This window comes from Hyla sarda, chromosome 2 (assembly GCF_029499605.1).
Source record: "Hyla sarda isolate aHylSar1 chromosome 2, aHylSar1.hap1, whole genome shotgun sequence".
Taxonomy (NCBI): Eukaryota; Metazoa; Chordata; class Amphibia; order Anura; family Hylidae; genus Hyla; species Hyla sarda.
Window position 1 is genome coordinate 287,885,873 of NC_079190.1, and position 12,001 is coordinate 287,897,873.

The following is a 12,001-nucleotide window of genomic DNA, read 5'->3' on the forward strand; positions in this document are numbered from 1 at the left end:
ACGATCCTTTCTAATACCTGCTGAAAATACAAAAACATATTTTCAGGGTTTATTTTCTTTAATTAGGACAATTGAAGAGAATATCTGGCAACACTTACGAAAAACTAAATCATTTCATGTTATAACAATTTATTGTATGTAACTTCTAAAGGTGGGAACATTTGTCCTTCCAAAAATCTTCCCTAAGTATCTTATAACTACCAAAAGTAGCACACAATGTTAAATGGACATATGTTCCATGGCTTTTAGATGTAAATATATTCTTTCTGCTGCGGAATAAAGGAGGAATCACCGACAGTATACCTCGGCTAGATTAAATAAAAGGCTTTTTTAAGGGCCAAACACAACAAAAATGTGCACAACACAGCATGTACTGTGTTGTGCACATTTTTGTTGTGTTTGGCCCTTTAAAAGAGCCATTTATTTAATGAATTAATAAATAGAACATTTCAACTGTAATTGATCCGAGGTATACTGTCAGTGATTCCTCCTTAGATACCCACACCTCTGGACATACCATCAAAAGCAAGGTGGACTCTTGAAGTTGCTCTATAGACCGATGTCAGTGATTCTGCTGCGGAATAAGGCTAAACCATGACCCTTGAGGTTGCAGTTTATTACTCACTTTAATACTAAGTTGCATGCATGAGTTTACTTGCCTGGATAATTTTATGCTCACTTTGCTAACACCATAGGAAGTTCCTGATTTGATTTCATGTCATTACTATATAAATAATTTCACGGAGCAGGGTATGGGTTGGCTACAAAAATGTGTGAGTTGGATTATGTTTTTGTAATTGTCCAAAATCAAAATCACAAAGCTTCTGAAAGTTTAAAAAAATAATCCTGATCCCACTGACCTTAAGAAACATATAATGTGTTGTCAGATGAGAACCATTCAGCCTATCTAGTCTGTTCAATATTCTGAATACTATAAATAGTTCCTGGCCCTATCTTATATTAATTCTTAATACATGCATTCTTAAACTCCTGTATTTTCAGCTACAACTTCTTCAGGAAGGCTACTCCATGCATCCACTACTTACTCAGGAAAATACTCCGTAATACTTCCTGATATTGCATAAACCTTTGCCCCTCTAATTTAAAGAACTATCAGCCTTTTCATCCACACTAAACCCAATACTGGTGTATAGTGCGACAAAGCCCGGCTCCCTGCGCGCGATTCACTGAATTCAGCAGAGGATCTTCTACTGTTAATACCTCCCCCTATACATCCCAAGCATTCTGCTCACTAACTTTAATCTGTCAGTATTTGACAGTTATGACATATTAATCTTCTTATTTTTCTATTGCGCAGCTGTGCACAATGGAGGCGGGGAGCCGGCTGGCCAAGCTCCTCTGCCGCCTCCATATTCCTCCCATCTGGCCTGAACCGTAATGAATATGCTAATTGATGCTGGGGGTGAGAGCTGTCTGAGGAGAGTGCAGGTGCTGCTGCCTTGCTACATCCGGAAGGCAGTGGCATTACAACCCCCCAGCCTGCTTCCCACCTCCATTGCGCAGAGCTGCACAATATAAAGAGATTAACATGCCTTAACTCTGCAAATACTGGACTGATTAATGTAAGTAAGGATATTGTATTTTTTTTTTTCCTACACTATTTGGGGGAGATTTATCAAAACCTGTACACAGGTAAAGTTGCTGAGTTGACCATAGCAACCAATCAGATTGCTTCTTTCATTTTGCAGAGGTCTTATCAAAAATATAAGATGGGATCTGATTGGTTGCTATGGGCAACTTTTTGTCTGCACAGGTTTTGATAAATTTCCACCTATAACCCCAGTATATTGGGTTTAGTGTGAGTGAACAGTGTGAGTGAACAGCCGGTTAAATCCATATCCCATGTAAAACTTGTGTGGAACAGTCCATGCAGTTTCATTATGCTACATCCTAATGCTGCAAGCTGTCTGTTTGGTTTTCTTTAAAGGGGTTATCCAGGAAAAAAACGTTATATATATATATATATATATATATATATATATATATATATATATATGGCTCCAGAAAGTTAAACAGATTTGTAAATTGCTTCTATTAAAAAAATCTTAATCCTTTCAGTACTTATGAGCTTCTAAAGTTGAGTTGTTCTTTTCTAAGTGCTCTCTGATGACACGTGTCTCGGGAACTGCCCAGTTTAGAAGCAAATCCCCATAGCAAACATCTTCTACTCTGTGCAGTTCCAGAGACAAGCAGAGATGTCAGCAGAGAGCACTGTCGCCAGACAGAGAACATCTCAACTTCAGCAGCTGATAATTATTGAAAGGATTAAGATTTTTTAATAGAAGTAATATACAAATCTGTTTAACTTTCTTGAGCCTGTTGATATAAAAAAAAGTTCTTTTTTTTTCCTGGAATACCCCTTTAAGGTATTGCATGTGCAGATAAAACCACATTTTTTGCCCATAAATAAGGGAAGGGTGCCACAAAACAAAAGAACTATGTATCCAGAGGGCACTAATACCCTTTTAACCTGTTATCTACTAAAATGTAACTTATTATACTCTAAAAAGAACTGAGTTGATATAGAAGATTAAAATCACAATCCTTGCATGAAGTATAGGATAGAATTATTACTTTGTAAAAAATTGATCAAGGGATTTACCCTTGTGGAGAGAGCACAAAAAGAAGCATCTCATTGCCACCTATTCCAGTGGACTAGTCAGTTATATATGCACCCAAAGGGGTTGCCACTACTATTGGGTAATGCTGAACCAATAAACCAGTTCCCCATAGGAATGCGCAGATTTGTGCTTTAACAGCGCATCCAGCGCATCTGCAGTATGCACGGTCACTCATTACTCCACACTCTTATTACACACTTAGATAGCTAATTAAAATAATAAATGCTGCCACTTTCTAGGTTGCATTTGCATGCATCAAAAAATACAGAAATTGAAATGTTTTTTACAAGCTTATGCAAATGCAACTTTCTATGTAATCCCCAAATTCAGGTGTACAAACCTTGTGGCAAATACTGAAAAAGACTGGAGGCTGTAATCTCTGCCAAAGGTGCTTCAACTAAGTCCTGAGTAAAGGGTCTAATTACTTTTGTCAATGCAAGATTTTAGTTTTACCTGCTCGATAAATAAGCAAAGAATATCAGGTAGTAGAATCTCCTCTATGAATATGGCCACATCTATTGTGTTGTTGGTGCATCATGGCTTGGCACCTGAGGCACTAACGTTAAATACAGGGCTGGTGGCTCCCCTGCAAATAATTGCTCCTGCAAGTTGGTAGAGGCACTGACCCCAGTGGTCAGGATAAATGGTAGGGAACTTTCTGCTTCACTATAGTTTCAGTTGTCTGCATGAGAACGCGGACACAGTTTTGAATTAATAAATAAATAAAACGCCAGGGGCATGTGATATCTATGACTCTGGGTCCAGTGCTAAATTAGTCTAGAAAAAAAGCATTAATTTAAATTGTGACTTCAGTATTGTAACTGCTGAAAGTGTCCCTGAAGTGATTGAGAATTTGCTGAAGTCTAAAGTGTGATATGCTGTCTATGGTATGTGAAAGAAGGGCCAGGGATAATATGGTTCACTAGTATTAATTTTTATTTATTTTCAGTTTTTACTCTATTTTGGTTTAAGTGTAAGCAGTTCATCTGTATCTGATGCTGCACTTACTAAGAGCTCGACAGACATGCCCCCTCCATTCAGCGCTCTGGGAGAGGTGGGGGATGCACAAACGCTGCATCTCCACCTCTCCCGTAGTGAATCATGGAGGGGGCGTGTCGGCCAACACACCTCCTGCATGGGGAGAACCGTGGCCATATACAGGAGACCGTGGGGGGTCCCAGGGTTCGGACCCCCGTGAACAGACTTTTATCCCCTATCCTGCGGATAGGGATAAGTTGTCTATGGCTGCAGTACTCCTTTAAATGGGTTGTACAGGGATGTTTAAAAAGAAAAAAAATGGATATGGCTGTAAAAAGTGGTACGGACTGCTTTTTCCTTTTTTTTAAATAACTGTTTATTTTTCAAAAAAAAAATTCAAAACAAAGAAGAACAAATACATATAAAGAAAAAAAAAAGTAAATAAATAAAAATAAAGAACAGGCACATCTTCAGGTAAATAAAAGTAAAAAAGAGGGGAAAGGAGTATGGGAAGAGGACATAAGATGGTGATTAACAGTCCATATGATGTCTCAACTTCACGTATTCAGTCGACATATAACAATAGAAATGACATCCCAGATATCCATGCAGACCCACCAGTTTGGAACAGAAGTGTTTCGCACCCAATATGGCAATGTGCTTTTTCCTTTTATCCTGTGACACATTGTCCCCATAGGAACTGCCAATGTAAAGCTAGTCACTGGTCGCAGTGATATCCTGCCTTAGTCTGTGACTAGCTGAATACGAAGTTCTTGCAGGGAGCTGGATCACCAAAACAGCAGGGGGATTGACATTATGTAAATAAATGTTAAAGGGGTATTCCGGCTTTAGACATTTTATCCCCTATCCAAAGGATCGGGGATAAGATGTCTGATCGCGGGGCGCCACTGGGACTCCCTGCAGCACCCGCATTATGTCCGGAGCTGCGTCTCCAGGCTCGGAAACCGGAAGTTTTCCGGACTAGAGACATGACTGAACACCACGCCCCCTCGTGACGTTATGCCACACCCCCTCCCATAGACATGAAGGGAGGGGGCATGACGTTACAAGGGGGGCGTGGTGTTAAGTCACGTCTCTAGTCCCGAAAACTTCCAGTTTCCAAGCCTGGAGACGCAGCTCCGCTCATAATGCGGGTGCTGCAGGGAAGTGGTGATCAGACATCCCCTATCCTTTGGATATGGGATAAAATGTCTAAAGCTGGAATACCCCTTAGTGTGATTTCAGTCAGTAGAGGATATGTGTTCTGTTTATATGAACATCTATGCTTCTGGTCATTTAATTGGAACCTTCTATGGGTTAAAAATCTCTCCTGGTCATGTGATGAACACGCAGGCATCATTATTGCTGTGCTTTTCAAATGCATAAGCAATATTAAAAAAAAATCTGCAGACTGAGGCCCCTTCAGCACCTTGGTCTGGTGGGTGAAGTCAGAAAGTTTCAGAAAGCCCTATATTCCAGGATAGGTATTGAACTGTTTAGTGTCAAGCCAGGCACTTTTGACTGCAAACTGTTCTTCAAAGACGTAGCAGATTGATATAGATGGTATATTGGAAAAAATGTATAACTTTACATTGTACAACCTGGAGTCTGTACAACCTTTGTTACTGGTACCCCAGCCAAGATTAGCTGTAATCTATTGGGGAACCTGTGTTTAAAGGGGTATTCACAGGATAGCATTTTATGTCTGTGCTCATCTTGATGCATGTGCGTGTGAGCAGGCTTCCTCTACAGCACACGCTAGAATGGGGGCTTGCTGGATGAGACTTACACTCATCTTTTCAAGTGATTGATCCCTATGTGCAAATGTGTGATTCATTTGTACAAGCTGAAGCTTATCCATGTAGCATTTCTAATGTAAGCATGCAATTGTCAGCAATGATTGAGACACCTTGAACCTTGGAAATACTAATTGTCCCTGGTGATATGTATAAGAATGGTTAGTGTACATTTTGTCTGTCCTGTCCACATCAGGACAGATTCCCTCACACCCTACAAAAGCATAGTATAAAAACGCTCCTATGAAGGTGACCATAGCATCTGCCCATGTCCGATGGAAATTATGTTGTCATCCTTAGTATGGACATGGGCTGAGGGAATCCAGTCTTTCAATTTGTCTCTTCTATACAGACGCAGCAGTTTACAGTCTTTTCTAAAGGGCTAAGTCTAAAATGATTACGAATAGACACCTATTTTTTCACTGTGGCTATGTTTCCTAAATGAAATAAAAACCATCTGTGCATAAATGGGTCCACGCTACATTTGCATGCAGTTTGTTTTCCTGTTGTACACATGGAATTGTCCAGGTACTTTGGACTCCTACCCGCCAACACTCCAATAACATACTGATAACTCAGTAACCTCCATATTAGACTGGCCCTTGGGTTTGAATAGATGACTCTCCCACAAGACAGCAGACTGAAATCGGACATCTGTACCTACCATGCTTTGGTAGGTGGCGCTATACGCACATCAGGAATTACATTTTTTGCATGTGTTGTACATGCTTATGTATACAATTTACTGTAGACTACAAGAGAATGGGGCACTGAATCAGAACATGCAACAGATTTCCAAATCTTCAGCAGACGTGAAGTGTATTTTGCCCCATTAGTTTATAGGGTTGAAATCCACACTGACTCTGCCTCAAAATCTTCATGTAAAACATATAGACTTTGCTCCAAAGTCTCAGAATTTGCGGCAAAATATACAAAGTGCGGTCCCAGCCTAATGCGTTATTTAAATTGGATGGTGGCTTGTTATTAAGTTGACCATTTGAGCCGTTAAAATGCTATAAAAGTCTGTTTTGAGAAATGCGCTTCCATGGCTTTGTTCTCTGCAACAGCTATCACTGGCCAAGTCAGCTATACTGGGGCCCATCTGCTCTCTATTTAGAAAGCTCCAGCAGCATAGCCATCTCTAGCCGTCAGAGTCCGAATCACTGAACTGATTATACTGAGAGGTCAGACTGTGAGAGACCATTCACTGCAGTGTGTCAATGTGTAACCCTTTCCTGTCAGCTCGCTCGCTGCAATCTCTTTCCTGCCTTAGAGATCTGCAGATCCAAGCACCCTGCAGAGCACAGCAATGTAGTAACACTTTCCTTGCTGAGCTCTGTACCTATGGTAACCAGCACCTTGTAAGTAAGAAAACACCCCTCCCTTGTCATATGATGTCACTGTCAGCTCTGGGGATAATGTGACCTTGTCACCTTCCAGCCAGAGACAGCTTGGAATAAAAGCTTCCTGCACACATAATGTGTCTATAGATGTACAATGTCTGGAAAAAAGATTCACTTAGCTGCGCTAGAATTGGGAAGGAAAATCAATCGTCTTTAACAGATGCTCTCCACACCTTGTACTGTACGTAACAACCCTCCTCCCCGTGTGATATAATGGCATTAGTGGGATGGGTGTATGACTACATTACAGGTTGGGGGTCTTGATTTCATTTGGCCTCATGTGCCAAAAATGGAGGTATCTGCAACACCTCTCTTTATTATTTGCACAACAGTTTGCACACAGTTTGCTGTAACTTATATTATGGTGACGCTTCTATGGCACATCTAGTATGTTGTGCAGGGTTATTCTAAAGCATCTTCCTTTACTTGGCTCGGAGTATTACCCATAGCCTGGTTTGATCATTGTGATGCTGGCACTTCCAGCCTGCTGATATGTGGTGGTATGTATATGCATTTCTGTATATATCAGCCATTGCGTATGACGGGCCGCTCTGGACAGTAGAATATCTAGTCTTAGAACTGAAAGTTCTTCCAGGGCTGGATGAGCTTGGCTGGAATGATGGGGACACATTGGTGGTCAGAAAATATCTAGTTGCTTTGATAATTTTTATTGGGAAACATAGCCCGAAGTGTTGATTAGAGTCTGTAGAGTTTTTTTTTTTTAGGTCTGTTCTGGAGTTTTTCAACAACTTCTGGGTTTCTTTTGATTATGAACTTTTCTCCTATGTAAAAGTTTCTCTGTAATATTTTTCTGAATATTTGCTGTTGATGTGAATGTATTTAGCCCTGGAGGACCTGGTTAGTACTCCTGCTAGAGTACGTCCCCAATACAACAGGTCGCCGGCACTACATGGGTTAATGGTGAGCACTCCCCGTTCGGATGTCACCGTGTCCCCACTGCTGCATGACCCACTTCCACATTCGGTATCCAGGCAACATGCTCCTGCTCCCTCTGCCCTACCACATGTAACGCCCGGTACAGCGGCATCCTGTTAGAACAGAGAGTGGCACTGAGTATCTGTACAGAAAATGCACACGCTGAGCTGTATAATGATGCTGAGTATCTGCACACCCCCTCTCTGTTTGTAGCTGTGTATTTTATCTGCCTGTCTGACAGATCCTGGATCCAGCGGGGAGCAGCTAATCTGTGCACACAGGAGGAAGCAGATAAATAAAGGATGAGAGAGACAGAGGAGACAGGACAGACAGGAGAAAGGGAGGGAAGGAAGGAGTTAGTGTGCAGGTCTTTGTAGTGGGAAAAGAAGTAGAGAGAGACATCTGGTGGGAAGAAGAGATTTTTCTGCATTGGGCCGAGATGTGATCACTTACCAATAACTAGTGTTTGTGCTCATACTAATGTCAACATTCATGGCTACTATATTAGGGGCAGGGGCCAATGACTATATGCAGTACAGATTCAGACCAACAATAGAGGCCCATAAGCTCATGAGATCATGATCTGTATTGCCTCACCCTGGCATACACTAGTGTCATGGAAGGAAAACTAGACTACCAGAAATAGCATAGCCCAAAAAAAAATCTAATGTTTTCAGACAGTCACATGATATGTTTTTTGTGAACTATCTCTTTGGCCTTACTCAGGAATACAGAATGAGGTTTTCATTTTGGACGGGAAGAGGTTTTAGAACATTGGAGCAGAAAGGGTTATACTGTCACATGCTGCTCTCAGGCAAGAAAGAGGTTGGTCAAAATGCCAAGGTCTGCAGGGCTTTCTGGCTGGAAAGGGAATGCTTTGCCAGGATGTGGTTCCCTGGCTGAGTGCTTTCTGCCTCAAAGCATTCTGGGAGGAGGGCAGCTATAATTAGTCCTGTGCCTGGAATCCAATGCCTGCTCCCTCCTCTTATCACTGCACCATCTGTCTGCCCTCTACCCTCCCCCACACACACTCAGCTGTGACACTAGCTCACTTCTGACTATATAGGTATATCTGGAGAACCTATCTGCTGTGAATGAACTGCCAATGTCAGCCTATCTTTAAGGTGCATTCATTTGCTCAGTTTATACTTTTACAGTGTATTAATATTTTGACATGTTAGATCATGGTACATCAGTCAGTTCTAGCTACCAGTATCCTAAACTGAGTAATGTAAGGACTGCACAATACCACTTAGTGCTGTTTGACCTGTAAGCCTTAACTGCTGTAAGACAGACTATGAAGTTTGGCACCAACGTCACTGCATGCATTATGCCATCATCTGTCCTGCAATTCTACAAGACTATAATCTATTGCCCTCCATTGTCACAATTAGTCACTTTCAGTCTGAAAATCGTAACAAAAAAGATTTCATAGCCAAGATTGCAATGTTGTGCTGCAAAAATCGCCGCAAATAAAAGTAAATATGGTTGGACTGAAATCTGGTATGTTTGAAGTTCTGCCGACTGTTGTGCCACAGCAACACGAAGGATGCATCATAACCATATTTACTCATCATTAGGTGCAACATAACAGCTCAACATTACTATCCTATGTTATACAGCCACAAGTCGTTGTGTTTACGGGACTAAATTTCAATTCAAAATCTTATTTATGGTCCCTTTTTACACATCTTAACATCCTCAGCCATTGAGATCTACTAGCCTTTTAATTCTTTTGCTTGTGCAGATTTCAGGGAGGTCTACGCTACCTTACATGACTCCTGAGTTTAATTTGACTTCAATATATGAATTCTTATATGATGGATAGCCTTATGCTTATCCCATGCATGCTTAAACTCCTTCACTGTATTTGTAGTGACCACTTCTGCAGGAAGGCTATTCCATGCATCCACTACTCTCTCAGTAAAGTAATACTTCCTGATATTACTGCAGAAACCTTTGCCCCTCTAAAATAACTGTCTGTCGTCTCCATAGCATGTCTTTAGGTGTATGTATAGCAGGTTCTTTTAGATCTATTTTTGTTCCCATAAAAGCTGCACTGCCTGTTTTGTTTGTGACTTTAACCAGAATACCTTTAGTCTATTAGACCTAGTTTAGAATAGATATTAAGATGTTTATTTTACCTTAAACTTGGCATTGCTTCTGTGCATTAAATGGTGTTTCTGTATGTTGCTGTTTTACATGGGCAGAGACGCTTATAATTTACCTAGGAATGTTTCTAAATGTGTGCAGATTTGTGGAAGCGCTGGTTTTGCAGTAACGGAGAAACCTTTGAATAGACAGGTACTCTAAGGCCACAGGTGCACACATGCGCACATAAACTTCCCTCAGCACAACCATGATAATGGCATACAGAAAAGGTTGGCATTGGATTAGTGCCCGCTGCCAGAGAGCGTATAATTCAGTATAATGGTTTGTGGAATGCATTGTCAGATATAGAAAAATAGAAGAGTGAGGATGAATGACTTGGCATCTAGAGAAGTATATAGGTCTGGTAGGTTAAGGTGAGTTCTAGATGGCAAAGCAGAGGATGCAGGGAGAAAGCATGCAGCCTTGAGGAGAGGCGTGAGGAGATCATGGGATTAAGTTGAAGAGAGGAGGGGGGAGAGCATGCAGCCCTGAGGTGAGGACTTGTGTCAGTATGTGGAGAAGAGAGACACATTATATATACACCACTCTGCTGGATACTGCGATACAGATAACAGGAAAGAGAGAAAGGAGGAGAGAGGCAGGAGCAGAGAGACAGCAGGGGAGAGAAGAGTAGAGGAAATAGGGGGAGGAAAGGGAGGGAGAAACTGGGAAAAATGTGGAAAGGGACACGAGAGAGCTAAACAAGTCCAAAGAAGGGGTGAGCATTATAGTAAAGGCAGTGACTTCAGATACTGCTAAATGTTTAAATGTTTTTTATGTTGGATTTATTTGCATGAATGTGCAGAGAGTGCTTGCACTGTGCTTTATATATTCAAAGACTAGCAACTGCACCACCAGACCAGAAGTAGCAGAAGTATAATATTTTGTGTCTTTTTACAGATGTCAGTGCTGCTGGCCTTGCCCCTCCTGGCCTCGAAAATGGAGATAGTCCTGCCGAAAAGCATCCTTCACACTCAAAGGAGACCGAGAGGGGTCGCAGAGTGACCCTAGTCTGTAGACACCCTCGTTCAAGGTGAGTGTCAGCTCGTCATGAGAATAGTGTTTGCATGGCACCTTTATGGAAATAGTTTGTACATTGTAATTATTTGCACAAAAATCCTTTTATATTATTATTATTAATAATAATAATACAAGTTTGTTACCTATTACCATGACATGTTTCCTGTTCAATTTGCCTTAGTATTTGAGGGTTACGCAAATTGCTAGACAGCTAATGTACTATAGAAAAGGAGTTTGCCATTCACTTCCAGCTGGCATGCAAATGTTGCAGTTTTTTTCAAGCAAAATTTGTCCCAGGCAAGGATTGGCTAACCATCCAGTGTTTAAGGAAGGTCTCCAAACTGTTCTCCAATGGTAGATTTTGGAGGAGAGAAGGACCAGGCATGTAAATTTAATTTACTTTATCCTTTTTGTTCTTGTCCTACCCACTCTTTCCATTAAGAAAACATGACTGTTCGGCCAAGTTTTATTGTATATGGAAAGAATTTGTTAGCCTGACCCTCGGGGATTATTTCACACATGGGGTTGTTCCCTTAAAAATGGATTTATCCTAAGATAGCACCTTTTAAGTTTAGTTAATTCTTTAATAGCCACATTACTCTGCATGTATACTTTCTCTAGTTGTTTAGCTATGACTTTAACCTCATTTTTAATTTACATAAAATGTATCTTTTTAGAGACCACAAGTACAGCGGGAGAACTTCCAAGCAGGAGAGGCAAGAAAGTAAGTACACCTGCAGCATTCTCTTAATTAGCATATGTTACATCTGATTTACCTAATGTTTTAAATGATGAATTATAAAATGTCAGATGTATAGTGGTGAAGTCATAAAATAGAACTAAACCATAAACTAGTTTCACATACCATGTTTTCCTGCTTGATCCTACTGAATCCTGTATCACAGTTTAAAAAAAAAAAAAAAAATCTGCATCTAGTGTACCAAACATAGTTTCTTTTCCCCCCCTCTCTACTCTAGTGCATGATATGCCTTGGTGAAAGGATGGGTCTTGGTCTGCTTTGTCTATCTAGAGTGTAGCTTCCTGGTGAAAAATACCTCTTGCTGGTTTCTCTACA

At 40.8% G+C, this 12,001-nt stretch overlaps 1 protein-coding gene across 4 annotated transcripts in view; it reads left to right on the forward strand.

Moving 5' to 3' along the window:
• The window catches only part of AHDC1 (AT-hook DNA binding motif containing 1), a 94,311-nt gene that overhangs the window by 55,957 nt on the left and 26,353 nt on the right, over positions 1-12,001 (forward strand). For 3 of the 4 annotated variants that reach the window (XR_008888813.1, XR_008888811.1, XM_056557385.1), the window contains exons 2-3: positions 10,807-10,939; positions 11,604-11,650. Coding sequence is in view for 1 of the 4 variants with exons in the window: in XM_056557385.1 (XP_056413360.1) it covers positions 10,807-10,939; positions 11,604-11,650 (180 nt within the window). In the remaining 3 variants the exon portion in view is untranslated. Of the gene's footprint in view, positions 1-6,891; positions 7,001-10,806; positions 10,940-11,603; positions 11,651-12,001 lie in introns of those variants that run through there. The other variant, XR_008888812.1, reaches the window with a different exon arrangement.